At 45.3% G+C, this 17301-nt stretch overlaps 2 protein-coding genes across 2 annotated transcripts in view; one reads left to right on the top strand and one right to left on the bottom strand.

Moving 5' to 3' along the window:
• LOC141121905 (uncharacterized) overlaps positions 1 to 17301 on the top strand; it is a 619894-nt gene that overhangs the window by 90497 nt on the left and 512096 nt on the right. The window lies entirely within an intron of this gene.
• The window catches only part of LOC141121909 (uncharacterized), a 196083-nt gene continuing 180978 nt past the window's right edge, over positions 2197 to 17301 (bottom strand). The window contains exon 10 of the mRNA XM_073611665.1: positions 2197 to 3643. Coding sequence (XP_073467766.1) covers positions 3093 to 3643 — 551 coding nt within the window. The 3' untranslated portion in view covers positions 2197 to 3092. The remainder of the gene's footprint in view (positions 3644 to 17301) is intronic.

The following is a 17301-nucleotide window of genomic DNA, read 5'->3' as shown; positions in this document are numbered from 1 at the left end:
GCCTGGCCTCCACCCACTAACTTCTAGAAGTTCCTCCAAACTTCCAGAACCAGGGGGAGGCACCAGAGACCTGCCTCTGTGAGCAATCCAGCCTGACCTGCAGTAAACCTTGACCCAGATTCCAGACTCACACTTACCATGAGTCAATAAATGTGCCTGTACTTAAACTAATAGCACACTAGAGGGTGTTACACAGAAAATGAATAAGTGGGAAAGGCCTTCTAAGTGCAGTATAAAGACACATTTATTGTTAAACACAATTGACAATTCACATGTATAAGTAAGCTATGCACTCTTCATATAAAAGCAAGTCGCTGTAATAAATGTTTCCGTCTCCCTGAGAGCGGATCCCTATGAGGTGTACATAGAGGCAGTGCTGACCGTTCCCTCAGCTTTCCTCAGAACTATGCTGGAAAGCACCGACCCACCGGGTGAAAGTGAAGGACAATTGGAGGATAATTGGGCGTGGCTACATGTTTCAGAGCATGCACACTCCTTTCTTAACTGCTTGCCGACTGTATACTGAACAAATACAGAGTCTAGGTGGGTCTCCTGTGCAAGATCATGTACCCATACATAATTATGCACTTCAGGGTCCGGGGCACGCACGTGCGCCGCAGGCCACCTGCTCCCGCTGTGATTGTACACAGCGGGAGCCAATCAGCGGCTCTGGCGGACTTGATGTCCGCCAGGACTCACCGATCATTCGAGAAAGAAGCAGAACCACGGTCTGCCTATGTGAACAAGGCAAATCACCGTTCTACAAGTAGGGAAGGTTGTGATCCTGTGTTTCTACAAAGCAGGAACACAGATCTCTGCCTTCCCATAGTACAAGCACCTACCCCACATAGTGAGTAAGCACATTTTAGGCAAACATTCAACCCTTTGATCGCCCCTAACGTTAACTCCTTCCCTGTCAGTGTCATTGGTACAGTGACAGTGCATATTTTTAGCACTGATCAATGTATTATGCCCCGTACACACGGTCGGATTTTCCGAAAAAAAAATGTTGTCGGAAATTCCTACCGTGTGTGGGCTCCATCACACATTTTCCATCGGATTTTCTGACACACAAAGTTTGAGAGCAGGCTATAAAATTTTCCGACAACAAAATCCGTTGTCGGAAATTCCGATCGTGTGTACACAAATCCAACGGACAATGTGCCACGCATGCTCAGAATAAATAAAGAGATGAAAGCTATTGGCTACTGCCCCGTTTATAGTCCCGACGTACGTGTTTTACGTCACTGCGTTTAGAACGATCGGATTTTCCGACAACTTTGTGTGACCGTGTGTATGCAGGACAAGTTTGAGCCAACATTCGTCGGAAAAAATCCTAGGATTTTGTTGTCGGAATGTCCGAACAAAGTCCGACCGTGTGTACGGGGCATAAGTGTCACTGGTTCCCAAAAAAGTGTCAGTTAGTGTCCGATTTGTCTGCCGCAATCCCGAAATAAAAGTCGCTGATCACCTCTAAACTAGTAAAAAAATAAACGAAAATTCCATAAATGTATCCCCTATTTTGTAGATGCTATAACTTTTGCGCAAACCAATCAATGTACACTTATTGGTATTTTTTTTTACCAAAAACATGTAGCAGAATTCACATTGGCCAATTTATTTACATTTTTTATTGGATGTGTTATAGCAGAAAGTAAAAAATATTGTTTTTTTTCCAAAATTGACGCTTTTTTTGTTTATAGCATAAAAAATAAAAACCGCAAAGGTGATCAAACACCATAAAAAGAAAGCTCTATTTGTGGGAAAAAGAGGACATTCATTCTATTTGGGTACAGCATCGCACGACTGCGCAGTTGTCAGTTAAATTAACACCGTGCCGTATTGCAAAAAAAATGGCCTGGTCATGAAGGGGGGTAAACCTTCCAGGGCTGAAGGGGTTAAGCCTAGGCTTGAGAAAGAAGTGTGGGTGCTCCAAAATGCATAGACACACCCTTTGAGAAAGCCCATTGAAATGCATTAGGGGCGTGGTTTTACTACATGTTTGATCCAGTAGAGATGAGTGTGGTGGTGATTGGAGGCGGCTGGTGCAACGAGAACAGCCGTATACACACTGACAGCCGCTGGACAGGGAGAGAGGATCGACGTATTGCCGGTGTTTGCTGGGCTATGCTGATTAGTTCTTATGTGAGTGTATCTTATAAATAAAAGCAAAAAGGATTTTACATCATCACACTATTGTGGCTTTAATTCTCTTTTATTGGTGTTCTATATATGATGACACAGAAGTACCATACTTGGAGGGAAATCAGAAGATGGAGATCCAATTCTGAGGCTCGGAGGAGGATATACCGGGAGGCCGTACTCAGCTCATCCATCCATCCCGGATCTTATGCTGTTTTAGCCCAAATCCTCACATTTTGGACATATTTAGCTGGTGAAGGTAAGTCCTTCAGTAGATGGTGGGCTGCACTCCAGTATTCAGGTCACAGTGGTGAACACAAACATATGAAGATGGATCGGTGTATGTGCATGAAGAGATACACATTATGTGGTCTGGATTGTGCTAATAAAGACACATTCCATCGGTTTATGTTGTATATTCATTCACTGAGAGGTGTCTAAACATTCTGGGTATTGACTTCCTGTGATTTATCTCACATTGTATTATAATTTCTGACATGAATTGTTGTTTTGGGTAAACTTTATAGTTTTGAGGGTTTAATACTACGGAAGATTTCACGTTAGAATCTTGAATGTGGGGTTTTTGTTTTTTTTTAAATAGACCTCTAAGTGTTTGCGAAATCTTACACCACAAAATGTACTCAGCCAATGAAAGGTTATGAATGTTTTTATTTTTCTACTGCTATCAATGGCCAACACGGTACAACACTTCATCCATGTCTTTGGTGATCTCTGATCTCCTTATGAACTGTTTATCACACGATGAAGATCAGCCATGGAGTATATCTGAGGTGTATATCAGGGTGTGCTTCTTCCCCACATGAGAGCTGTGATGTCCAGCAACATTCATATAGAAGACATTTCCCACACTCAAGGGACTAATACACCTCAAAGGTTGTGTGGGATCCCTGATGTACAAGAAGACAGGACTTCAGTGAGGAACAATCCCCTCACTCAGGACAGGGAAGAGGCTTCTCCCCCGTGTGAGATCTCTGATGGTTGTGAAGACTGGACTTCTGTGAAAAACATTTCCCACACTGAGGACAGGAATACGGCTTCTCCCCTGTGTGAGATCTCTGATGTGTGTAAAGATGGAACTTCCGTGAAAAACATTTTCCGCACTCAGGACAGGAATACGGCTTCTCCCCCGTGTGCAATCTCTGATGTCTGTAAAGACCAGACTTTCGTGAAAAAAAATTCCCGCATTCAGGACAGGAATATGGCTTCTCACCCGTGTGAGATCTCTGATGTCTGTAAAGACTAGAATTTTCTGAAAAACATTTCCCACACTCAGGACAGGAATATGGCTTCTCCCCCGTGTGAAATCTCCGATGTCTGTAAAGACTAGAATTGTCAGAAAAACATTTCCCGCACTCAAGACAGGAATATGGCTTTTCCCCGGTGTGAGATCTCTGATGTCTGTAGAGATCGGACTTCTGTGAAAAACATTTCCCGCACTCAGGACAGGAATACGGCTTTTCCCCTGTGTGAGATCGCTGATGTATGACAAGCTCTGATTTTTGTATAAAACATTTCCCGCACTCAGGACAGGAATGTGGCTTTACCCCTGTGTGAGTTCTTTTATGAACATTAAGATTGGATTTAAATTGGAAACACTTCCCGCACTCAATACAGGAAAAGCTCTTATCTGTTGGAAGGACGGCACCGTCCCTCACAGTTTGAGGTTCCTCAGGATAAGAGGAATACGATGGTCCATCTACACTGTGTGGTGCCGGATGGACATTTGAGGTAGTCGGGTTTTCTCCTGGACTATACTGTGTGATGTCCTCATCTTCTACTTTACAGTCTAGAGACAAAGTGAGACAATCCTCTGAGGTTTTCCTCATCTCCCGTCCATCTACTAAAATAGAAATAAAAAGATTATTACAAGACATGAGCAGATTGGTTCCCCTAAACAGCTTTGTCTCTGAGAATCTTACAATTCCCCCCTCAAGGTAACTAGTAAATGGGTCCTCTGATCTCCTACCAGTTCATTTCTTTATTCATGGACCTTAGTCAGAGAGTGTGGAAGCAACGAGAACTGTCTTTTATAGGAGGGACAGTGATGAGGGGATTATAGGACGAGTGTCCCCACCCCCTCTATCACTCATTGCCATCTTCCCAACACAAGAAGTCCTGCACTTCCTTATTTAGTCCATGATTTAGTCATGAATAACAGCGGGGCTGAGCCCCACCAAAGGTCAGAGAGTGAGGATAGGGGAAGAACAACCAAGATGAAGACTGGACTGATCCTGAAGACCACCATCATTGGGTTATTGACTCCTCCCTCATTATCACTTTCTGTTTGAGGTTCCAAAGTTGGAGGATGTTATCACATTATTATCAACATGTAAAAGTCTGTGCTCCAATCATATCATCAGATATAAAATGTCCAGCTGGTAGGAAATGGGTGTAAAAGAGGTAAGGCCTATGTAATATATGTACAATGTATTATGTAGGATACAACAGTTAGAATCTTATAGTATCAGAAGTATGTAATGTACAACATAGAATATATAGTGCAGGGGTCGGAAGTATGTAATGTACAATATAAATTATATAGTGTAAGGGTCGGGATAATATTGGTATTCAGTAATCAGTGGAAGCTTCAATGCTGAAGCCAAGTTTCAGAGATTCCCACATTGCTGCCTCCCATCTCCTGAGACTGCACTCAGTGACTTGGGTCTGAGACTAAAAGACCAGTTTAAACAGGCTCTCAAGGTGATCCCTGTTCAGCGGTCTGGGACTTAGCCGAGCTGCCAAGGGCATTATATTTTGCAATTGACGCCATTAAGGATTCTATTCATCAGGTGTCACGCCTTACGCTCTTGCCAGTGCATATGCGTAGGATCCTGTGGTTGAAAAATTGGTCAGCCGAGGCGCCATGCAAAAAACTTCTGGCTGGGTTTCCTTTTCATGGGGAATGGCTGTTTGGGGATGGTTTGAAAAATTCATCCAAAAAATTTCAAGTGGAAAAAGTACCCTTTTACCAGTTAAAAGAAGGAGTAAACGTCCCTCCTTTAAACGGGCTTCTTCTCCAGGGCCAGGAGCATCAGCCTCTAGGCAGTCGTGATGGCCTCCGCCGTCAGGTTCAAGAAGTAAACCTCAGGGTCAATCCCAGGGACAGAAGAAGTCCTGGGGAAGAAAACCTACAAAACAGAATTCTAAGACCTCTTTATGAAGGGGCGCCCCCGCTCGCTCGGGTGGGGGGGAAGGCTTCTGCAGTTCTCAGAAGTTTGGCAGGAAGAGATTCAGGACAGATGGGTCATCTCCACAATAGCTCTAGGTTACAAACTAGAGTTCCCGTCACCTCGTTTTCTGAGGTCAAGCGTCCCCAAAGATCCAGAGAAAAGGAAGTCCCTGTTTCTAGCATTAGACCGCTTAATGTCTCAAAGGGTGATCATGGAGATCCCCACGGAGGAGCAAGGGTTGGGGTTTTATTCAAACCTCTTCATGGTGCCCAAACCAAATGTAGATGTCAGACCCATTCTAGATCTCAAAGATCTGAATTGGTTCCTGAATATCCGCTCCTTTTGCATGGAGTCCTTCAGGTTGGTAGTTTCCATCCTACAAGGTGGAGAACTTCTGGCGTCAATCGACATTAAGGATGCATACCTGCATGTGCCTATTTTTACCGCTCAACAGAAATTTCTGTGATTCAAAGTAGAACAGCACCATTTTCAGTTTGTAGCCTTGCCCTTCGCTCTAGCTACTGCACCTCGGGTGTTTACAAAAATTCTGGCCCCGGCTTTGGCCAGACTAAGGGCACAGGGTATAACAGTCATGGCATACCTGGACGACCTGCTGCTGGTAGATCGGTCGGTAGGCCGCTTGGAACAAAGCGTGGTCAGCACAGTCAAATACCTGGAATACCTAGGTTGGATTCTCAACCTAGAGAAATCTTCCTTAAAACCACTAAAAAGGCTAGAGTACTTAGTTCTGATCATAGACACAACCCAGAGAAGGTTGTTTTTGCCCCAGGCAAAGATCAGTGCCATAAAGGAACTGGTCCAGGTGGTCAGGACAAAGAAAGATCCCTCCATTCGCCTTTGCATGAGGTTGTTAGGGAAGATGGTGGCTTCATTCAAAGCGGTTCCCTATGCCAAGTTTCATCAAGACTGTTGCAAAACAGTATCCTATCTGCTTGAAACAAAAAGGTCCAAGCTCTAAATTCCCCGATGCGTCTTTCCCCAAAGATGTGCCAGAGCCTCAATTGGTGGTGGACATCCAAGAATCTGCAAAAGAGGAAATCCTTCACACCAGTTACCCACAAGGTGGTAACAACAGATGCCAGCCTTTCGGGTTGGGGAGCAGTACTGGAACAGGCAACTGTCCAAGGGAAGTGGTCCAGAACGGAAAGGGCCTTGCCCATCAATTTCCTAGAGATCCAGGCGGCTCGCTTGGCTCTGAGGGCCTGGACATTCAGATTACAGTATTGCCCTATCAGGATCCAATCCGACAATGCCACAGCGGTGGCCTATATCAATCATCAAGGGGGCACCAGAAGTCACAGAGAGCGGTGAACCATATCCTAGCTTGGGCAGAAAAGCATGTACCTTGTCTATCAGCAGTCTTCATTCCAGGGATAGAGAATTGGCAGGCAGACTACTTGAGTCACCAGCAGTTGTTCCCGGGGGAATGGTCCCTTCCCCCCCGACATCTTCCTGGCAATATGCCAAACATGGGGGATCCCAGATGTAGATCTTTTAGCGTCCAGGTTCAACAAGAAGTTGGACAACCTTGAGTCAAGGACAAGGCATCCACTCGCATGCGGGACAGATGCGTTGGTGACCCCTTGGGATCAGTTCTCACTGATTTATACATTCCCCCCTATTTAGTTACTGCCACGGCTTCTTTGCAGGATCAAGCTGGAAAGAAAGCCGGTAATTCTTGTAGCCCCAGCGTGGCCCAGAAGGTCCTGGTATGCAGAGATCGTAAAGATGGTGGTAGGGGACCCATGGACCCTTCCACCACGTTCAGACCTACTCTCGCAGGGGCCAATATTCCATCCTACCTTACAAACTCTAAGTTTAACGGCTTGGCTATTGAAGCCCACATTCTTAAGAATCGCGGGCGCTCCGGGTCAGTGGTTTCTACCTTGATTAATGCAAGGAAACCGGCTTCCTGATTCATATATTATACAGTCTGGAGGGCTTATGTTTCCTGGTGTGAATTCAAGGGTTTGCATCCTTGGAAATATAGCATAGGTAGAATTCTTGCCTTTCTACAATTAGGTGTAGAGATGAAGCTGGCCTTGAGTACTATCAAGGGTCAGTCAAGTCTCAGCTTTATTGGTATTATTTGGAAGACCACTTGCTTCGCATTCTTTGGTCCGGGTTTTTATGCAAGGGGTAACGCGGCTTAATCCGCCAGTTAGGTCACCCTTGAACCCTTGGGACTTGAATTTATTTTTGTCGGTATTGCAAAAACAGCCTTTTAAACCGATACAGCATACTCCCTTGGTCCTTCTGACAAGGAAATTCGTTTTTCTGGTTGCTATATCCTCTGCAAGAAGGGAATCAGAGTTGGCTGCTCTTTCTTGTAAAGAGCCTTATTTAATTATTCACAAGGACAAGGTGGTGTTGCGTCATCATCCAAGTTCTTTGCCTGTCAGGTTTCCATCTGAACCAAGATATTGTCCTACCGTTGTTTTTTCTAGAACCCTGTTCTGCGGAAGAGAAATCACTAAATTTCCTTGATGCAGTGAGAGCAGTCAAGGTCTATTTAAAGACAACTGCTCAGATTTGGAAGACTGATACTTTAGTTATGCTGCCAGAAGGTCCTAGGAAAGGACAAGCAGCGTCGACATCTACTATTTCTAAGTGGATTTGGCAAGTTATAATTTAGGCCTGTGGTTTAAAAGGGAGAATTCAACCTTTTTCAAGTCAAAGCGCACTCCACCAGAGCAGTTAGTGCTTCATGGGCAGTGCATCACCAGGTCTCCATGGCTCTGATCTGCAAGGCCGCAACTTGGTCTTCGGTCCATACATTCACTAGATTCTATCAGGTGGATGAAAAAAGGCATTAGGATATCGCCTTTGGGCGCAGTGTGCTGCAGGCAGCAATATAGGTCCTCAAGTCTGATGGCGCCCTGCTTGTTGTGTCCCCCTCCCCTCTAATAGCATTGCTTTGGAACGTCCCACATAGTGATTACTATGCTGCTCTGTGTCCCGTGATGTACGATAAAGAAAGTAGGATTTTTATAACAGCTTACCTGTAAAATCCTTTTCTTAGAGTATATCACGGGACACAGAAGTCCCTCCCCTCTTTTTGGGATATATGTATATTGCTTTGCTACAAAAAGTGCGGTACTCCCGGTATGGGAGGGGTTATATAGGGAGTGAACTTCCTGTCTTGGGTGTGCCAGTGTCCATCACCTGAAGGTGGCCTATAACCCACATAGTAACTACTATGGCTCTGTGTCCCTTGATGTACTCCAAGAAAAGGATTTTTACAGGTAAGTTGTTATAAAATTCCTATTTTTGCTGCCAGCTGAACCCCAGAATCTCCTTAAATCCAGTCTAGAGACATAAATTGAGTCTGCAACACAGAGAAGGAAGATTATTCGAGAGAAATACATGAATACAGGACGGGGAACACAGCTCAGGAAAGTGATCAGGGGATTACAGGCTGATATCACCCAGTCCCCGCCCTACTCTGGACCAATCAGTGAGCAGTATGGGTGGAGGAATGTATTTAGTGTTAATGACCCACCTGTACTGATCTCTGTAAGAGTGCCGTCCTCTAAAATTAGCCTCATTATTCCATCCTCCTCCATACACTGCTGATCATCGCTCATATAAGCCTCTTCTTCTTTCACCTCAACTTTAGAATCTCTCAGGTTTCCACTCTGAATATGAAATAAAAATTACATCAATGGTAACAATGCAGATAATGTACAGATCATAATGATACTATCAGTGATTGTTCCTCATCTACCTGATGATGGTGAGGGATGGTGTGACCTTCCTGTGTGGAATCCCGGGAATACAGAGGACGGGGACATCTCTCTGGTGGGTTCCTGGTATTAGGTGGCTCCATCATATCCTTGTCTCCTTCTGATAACTCCTCCATCACACCATACTCCTCATCCTCCTCTTTATACTCTTCTTTAACAACAATATTATCATCCCCGAGGTTTTCACTCTGAATATATAATAAAACATTCATTGTAACAAACATGCTGTGTATAAATCAGAACTACCAATAATTGTCAATCATCTACCTGATGATGGTGAGGGATTGTGTGACCTTCCTGTGTGGAATCCCGGGAATACAGAGGACGGGGACATCTCTCTGGTGGGTTTCTGTAGCTGGATGACTCCACCATGGTGTCCTGGTACAGATCTTTGTGTTCTTTTGGAAACTCTGACTCCTCCATCACCCCATCCTCATCATCCTCCTCTTTTATCTCTTCTTTAACCTCAACTTTAGAATCTCTCAGGTTTCCACTCTGAATATATAATAAAAATGACATCAATGGTAACAATGCAGATAATGTACAGATCCTAATGATATTATCAGTGATTGTTCCTCATCTACCTGATGATGGTGAGGGATGGTGTGACCTTCCTGTGTGGAATCCCGGGAATACAGAGGACGGGGACATCTCTCTGGTGGGTTCCCATTACTGGATCCATCTGTAGGAAACACACACACTGACTGAATACATTGTTTCTATGTGTTTATCAGATGATGGGGGATCTAGGTGGACCCTCCGTACTGCTCTCTCCTTTACAATAAAGTCTCCTCTTACCCGGTGATGTGAGGGGCGGCTGATTGTCCATCATGACGTTCTTGTAGAGATCCTTGTGTCTTTTTATATCTCTATTCTATCAGGGAGGGAGGTGGAGGCAATGTGATGGTCATATGATCACCAGATTTCACAGGAGAAAAACTGTAGGATATGAACACAAATAGTAAAATCAAATGATATCCCCAGAATACTCCTCACCTCACCATTCAGGTCTCCATTTTATTAAAGCCCCACTCCAGACTGAGGTATAATTTATCCACGCAGGACCCTCACACTACGCAGGTTCAAAGCTTGTTGCAGGCATTCTGACGTCACTACATACAATGCAGGACCAACAGTCTCACTTTGCTAGTGAGGATGCCAAGGATCTGCCCACATCCTAAGAGCATTTGAAAACAAAAAGAGATGGAGGGACATTGGGAGGCGGAACTGTGAGGTCAGTGTGATGTCATAGGACATATAGACTCTGGATGGAGGGACATTTGGATGGGGAGATTTGAGGGGTCCTCTATATGAGGCTCCTATGCAAACCAAATCATTGTTCCTGGGTGTGTCCTACCTCTCCTAAACTGAAGAGTGAACTTTGACCTTTACCATAAAGAAATCTGTCAGGAATCTGTGAAAGTAAGCTCTCATGTGATCAGGTGACGTGCGGAGGAACGCAGTGTAAATAGCAGACAATTTTCTCCAGAGCTCCTAATGGTGGGGATGGATTTTGCTGAGTGTTGGTGCCAAGTTTCCACCCCCCAGGATCACTGCAGGTGTGGAGAAAAGCTGTGTAAGAGGATATGGAGGAGAGATGAGGAGGAGATCCAGGAATCAGGATAAAGGTCAGGACAAGCAACAGACGAGGGCATCCAAGAGATGAAGCCGGGGTCACTACACAGAAAATCAATCCAAGGAAACAACAGGCAGGACGAGGAATAGCAAGAAGGAGCTCAGAGACAAATGAGAATATTGCTCAGCCAATGGGAGATTATCTCAGCATGACTTACATAATGAAGGAGATGAGGGGGGGGGAGGAAGTCACTTAACCACATGCCAACCAGCTGCTCCAGTTGTACTGCGGCAGTATGGAACGGCTGGGCGAAACGACGTTATGTAACATCGCTTCGCCCTGTGGCCACTACGGGGCGCATGCCCCCCGAGCCGATGCGAGTGCCCGGCGGTCTCGATCACCCCCGAGCTCCCACGATAGCTCGGGGCACACGGAGAACCCGGAACTGTGTGTGTAAACACACAGTTTCCGGTTCTCTGAGGGGAGAACTGACATGTCCTTTGTTCATACAGAGTATGAACAGACGATCTGTTAGCTTCCCTGCACAGTCCACATCCCCCTTCAATTAGAACACTTCCTAGATTTGATTGTAGCCGTATTAGTGCAATTGTGACAGAGAAAATTGAGTACAATCAAATATGATGGAAGATACTGCATATAGCCGCATAAAGAAGCAGTTAACCAACCTGATCTGCTTGGTCCTTGAAGAAGGGGACATACCCCGAAAGCTTGTCCTGAAAAATTGTATGTTAGTGCAAATAAAAAAAGTATCACGGACAGTACGCAATTTTCTCTCGAACACTTCCTAGGACACACATTAACCCCTTCACTGTCCCCTAGTGTTAACCCCTTCACTGCCAGTGACATTTTTACAGTAATCAATGCATTTTTAATCGCTCCGATTGCTGTATTAATGACAATGGTCCCAAAAATGTGTCAAAATTGTCTGATGTGTCCGCCATAATGTCGCAGTCACGATAAAAATCGCTGATCGCCGCCATTACTAGTAAAAAAAAAAAAAAATATTCATAAAAATGCCATAAATCTATCCCCTATTTTGTAGACGCTATAACTTTTGCGCAAACCAATCAATATGCGCTTATTGCGTTTTTTTTAACAAAAATATGTAGAAGAATACATATCGGCCTAATCAGGGTTTTTATATATATTTTTTGGGGATATTTATTATAGCAAAAAGAAAATAATGCGTTGCTATTTTTTCGTTTATAGCGCAACAAATAAAAAATGCAGAAGTGATCAAATACCATCAAAAGAAAGCTCTATTTATGGGAAAAAAAGGACGTCAATTTTGTTTGGGAGCCACGTCGCACGACCGCACAATTGTCAGTTAAAGCGACGCAGTGCCGAATCGCAAAAAGTGGTCTGGTCTTTGGCCAGCCAAATGGTCCGGGGCTTAAGTGGCTAAGGTGACCATAGAGACATGGAAATTCAGCTGGTTCAGCAGGGATCGGTCACATTTCCATCCATGTGTCGTCACTGCCGGATAAAAGTCACTCCATCAGCGGCCAATAGCTTCATCACTGATCTGTGTATTCTGAGAGCGGAGGAGCGCCCCCCATTGTCAGAATACAATAGTGCAGCGGGGAGGATTCCCCCATCCCCCTCCAATGTGTGGATGGGGGAATCACTTCAGTTTTTTCCTCTCATCCCGCTGGATGAACGATAAAACTGAACCATGTATGGCCAGATTTGGAAGCAAAATATATCAATCATCAACTGATCCCCCTGAAAGGGTTAATCTACATATTACCTCCTCTGCCGCCAGTTCCAGCAGTGTCTTCTCTCTACGTCTTACCAAATGGAACGCCCTGTCCTTACCTGACATCACTTCCTGTCTGTATTCCATAGAGACTTTTTTTACAAGGTGGAGGTGAGATCACCACCTTGTGGAGCTCAGAGGAACTGCAGTTCAAGAAACATCTCGTAGTGTGAACATGCTGTTTCAAGTATAGAAATGAAGACACTGCAAGTTGTTTGAGGAGTCATGTTGAATTGTATAACAGGAACAGCAAACACAGAACAGGAAACAAGAAGTACAAGCAGTGCAATATTATTACCATAGTATATTACAATAGAGTCACTGTATTTGTATAAGAAGTCCATAACATCTCCCTTTTTTACATTCAATTCAAAAATGTATAAGCAACCTAAAACAAATTGTTTGTGAACAGTCCTAAACATAACATGCTGTGTTACTGGAAGATACACTACAGATTGAGTCTATTTGGCGGTTTTGAAACTCGAACGCTGCGCAAGGCCACAGTGATTTTGCCTGGGGAATCCTGTTCAGCTCTAGAAGATGTTGAAGAGCTGCTCTCTTTCCTGGCTGGTGTGTTTGGTACAGAAGAACTTACTGGTATATGTGGCTTCATTATGTCATCCTCATGGTATCCTTCAGATATGACTGTAGTATTGTCTCTGCCTTGCTTACATGGTCCAGTTGGACTGGGGGCATTGTAGAACTAGAGGCATTGAGCTCCTCGGGAGGATCATGTGCAGGATGCTCATAGGCTTGTGCTTTGAGTTGTTCTGCCACTTGCAGGTCAACTCAATTGCAGGAGTAGAAATTGCCTTCCACATCCACAAGATATGAGTGAGGAGCAACTCTCTGAACAGAGGTGCCCAGTCTCCAGTGACCAGTCCTGTCACCAGGCAGCAGCTTCTTACGGATTGACTCTCCAGTTCTTAGCTCAGGTAAGTCTTTGGCAGACACATCAAATGTCAGTTTGTAGATCTGTTTTCTACATCAGAGTTTCTCCAGTACACCTGTAACCACACAAGGTTCAAGCAATTTGTTTGCCACAGGTAATGAAGTCTTCAGTCTCCTTGACCTCAAGTGCTGTACCCCTACCCATTCATATAGGGGGGAGCGGGATCTGGGGACCCCCCGCCCGCAGACCCCCACAAGCAATGGCCAGGGTTGTGGGGACAAGGCCCTTGTCCCCATTTTCATGGGGACGATGTGTTTTGGGGGGACCCCAAAGCACTCTCCTCATGTTGAGGGCAAGCGGCCTGGTATAGTTCGGAAGGGGGAGTGTTCGCTCATCGCCCCCCCCTATTCCTGGCCTGCCAGGCTGCTTGCTCGGATAAGGGTCTGGTATGGATTTTAGGGGGGACCCCACGCCAATTTTTGAAAAATTTTAGTGTGGAGTTCCCCTTAAAATCTATACCAGACCCAAAGGGCCTGGTATGGACTGGGGGGGGGGGTAACCCATGCTGTTTTTTTCTTCTTTATTCAGTCATAGGGTTCTCCTTAACCACTTCAATACACTATATTATATAATGTACCCTGCACTATATACCCTACACTTTATTATATATATACTACACTGACTGCACTATATACTCTGAACTGCAGTATATATACTATACGGATTGCACTATATACGCTGCAGAAAAATTGGGCCTTAGGTGTTGGTGGTGCCAGAACACTGTAACCCCTCACAGTTACTCTTGTTAGGCACAGGAACAGGCCCTGCTGTTAAATATTATTTCAAAAATTGTAATTACATGTCCCTGTTAAACAGGGGCAGAAAAATTGGGCCTTGGGTGTTGGTGGTGCCCTAAACCAAAAATATTGTTGGAAGCTAGCATCATCAAGATTCAGGAGGAGTAGAATAGGCAGCATAGGCAGTCTTGAAGGGATCCCAGATCCATTGCAAATTCAATCAGTTACATCAGCATCAGGTGCTTGATAGCTGCTGATCTAGGACTGATTCATTTTTATAAATGTGAGCCTATCAACGGAGTCTGTGGACGGGTGCACGCTTTGATCTGTTACAAACCCTCTAGCAGCACTGAATGTGTGTTCAGAAAGCATGCTGGATGCAGGACACGCCAGTAGTTCAATTGCATATTGAGTAAGTTCTGGCCAGTGGTCCATCCTCAAGACCCAGTAATCCAGTGGTTGCTCTGTTGGAAAGGTCTCCAAGTCTGCTTTTGCCCCTAGATATTTCAGCACCATATAATGCAGATGCTGGTGATGGTTGCTTGAACCTATCAGACCTTGGCACTGAGGACTGAAAAGTTTTTTATAGGCATCGGTCAGCCAGCCACCTTCTCCACCCCTCTTCCTCTGACCGAACAAAGCCTCAGAAATGCATTGTCCAGCACCAGCAAATGGTAACCTCCCAGGGTCTGGAAAGGCATTACACAAACTTTTCTTAAAGGCCTCCTGAAGATGTTTCATCCTCTGCTCCCTCTCCGAAGGCAGGATGAGTTCTGTAACTTTACCCTTGCAACGTGGATCAAGAACGGTTGCCAGCCAGTAATGATCCCTCTCCTTGATACCATGAATCTTAGGGTCCTTTCACAGGCTTTGCAGAATCAGGGAGGCCATGCAGCGTAAGTTTGCAGAGGCATTTGAATCTGAGTCCTCTGAGTCACTAAGGATCGCATTATCTGGAACTACCTCCTCCTAGCCACGTACAACTCCTTGGGGTTCTGGGGACTGAAAACCATGCCTTGAAGTGTGTGCTCCAGCAGGAAGATTGGAGGGACAGTGCCACTGATGCATGCATTGTCGCTGCTCACCATCCTTGTGGCCTCCTCAAATAGTGACAGGACAGTGCATGTATCCTTGATCAGTAGCCACTGGCAAGATGAAAAGAAGCCAAGCTCCCCTGATCCTGTCCTGGTGCCATACTCGCACAGGTATTCATTGATGGCCCTCTGCTGTGTTTGTAGCCACTGCAGTAGTGCCAATGTTGAGTTCCACCTGGTGTGCATGTCACAAATGAGGCGGGTGGTGGGCAGGTTGCATTCCCATTGAATGTTAGCCAGCCGAGCACTGGCATTGTATAACCGGTGGAAATGACCACAGACTTTTCTGGCCTGCCTCAGGAGATCTTGTAAGCCTGGGTACCTGGTCAAGAAATGTTGCACCACCAAATTCAGGACACGTGCCAAACATGGAACATAGGTCAAGTGTCCCTGTCAGAGGGCAGAGAGAAGGTTGGTGCCATTTTCGCATACAACCATTCCTGGCTCAAGCTGGTATGGCGTCAACCACCTCTGAGCCTGCCCCTGCATAGCTGACAGAATCTCTGCCCCAGTGTGGCTCCTGTCCCCTAGGCAGACCAACTGAAGCACCGCATGGCATCTTTTAGCCTGACTGCTTGTGTAGCCCTTTGAAAGCTTACAGAACACTGCTGGTTCAGAGGACAATTCTGCAGAAGAGGCCATAGAGGAAGAAGAAGAGGAGGGGGTGGAGCAGAGTGCTGTGGCAGAATCACCACCAGCTTTTTGGAGGTGTGGTGGGGGGACAAGCTCCAACAACACTGAACCCTGTCCTGCATCCTTCCCAGCTGCCAGCAGAGTTACCTACTGCCCCGTGAAGCAAAGGTAACATCCCTGCCCATGCCTGCTGGACCATGAGTCAGTAGTAATATAAACCTTGCTGTGGACCACACTGTCCAATGAGGCCAAAGCATTGCCTTCCACATGACGGTAGAGAGCCGGAATGGCCTTACATGAAAAGAAATGCCATTTTGGAACCTGCCACTGTGGTACAGCACATTCCACAATTTCACGAAAGGGGCAGAGTCTACCAGCTGAAAAGGCAGCAGTTGTAGTGCTAGCAATTTGGCCAAGCTAGCATTTAGATGCTGAGTATGTGGATGGCTGGGACTGAATTTCTTTTTATGGTTCAGCAACTGGGGTAGGGAAATTTGCCTGCTGCAATCAATGTGTGGTGTACTGCTAGCAGATTGGCTGCAAGTACTTGTGACACCTATTGCTATATCTTCATTCCTCTCAGTGCAGGTTTAGGAGGTATAGTAGGGTTTGAGATCCCAGATGAGAAGGAAGGAGAAGTCTGCCTTTTTCGATGATGTGGGTCTTTCAGGTGCTGTTGCCAATGAACTGCATGGCAGGTCGTCATATATCTGGTCAAGCATGTGGTGCCCAAGCGGCTGCTGTTCTGGCCATGCTTAATCCACTTCAAACGTAGGTTGCAAACAGCAACAGTGTGATCTGCTGCACATGTGTCGAAAAAAGCCTGCACCAAGGAACTTTTGCAAGTTCGCCAAACCAATCTATTAACCTTCTATGAGGAGGTGAGTTGCCATCTAGATAAAGGAAGGCCCGTAGACATGGTGTATCTGGATTTTGCAAAAGCATTTGACACAGTTCCCCATAAACGTTTACAGTACAAAATAAGGTCCATTGGCATTGACCATAGGGTGAGTACATGGATTGAAAACTGCCTACAAGGGCGAGTTCAGAGGGTGGTGATAAATGGGGAGTACTCGGAATGGTCAGGGGTTGGTAGTGGGGTTCCCCAGGGTTCTGTGCTGGGACCAATCCTATTTAATTTGTTCATAAACGATCTGGAGGATGGGATAAACAGTTCAATCTCAGTATTTGCAGATGATACTAAGCTAAGCAGGGCAATAACTTCTCCGCAGGACGTGGAAACCTTTCAAAAAGATCTGAACAAATTAATGGGGTGGGCGACTACATGGCAAATGAGGTTCAATGTAGAAAAATGTAAAATAATGCATTTGGGTGGCAAAAATATGAATGCAATCTATACACTGGGGGGGGAGAACCTCTGGGGGAATCTAGGATGGAAAAGGACCTGGGGGTCCTAGTAGATGATAGG

The sequence above is a fragment of the Aquarana catesbeiana genome, unplaced genomic scaffold (genome assembly GCF_042186555.1).
Source record: "Aquarana catesbeiana isolate 2022-GZ unplaced genomic scaffold, ASM4218655v1 unanchor233, whole genome shotgun sequence".
Classification (NCBI taxonomy): domain Eukaryota; kingdom Metazoa; phylum Chordata; class Amphibia; order Anura; family Ranidae; genus Aquarana; species Aquarana catesbeiana.
The sequence above is the reverse complement of the archived record's forward strand: the minus strand, read 5'-3'. Positions and strand labels throughout refer to the sequence as shown.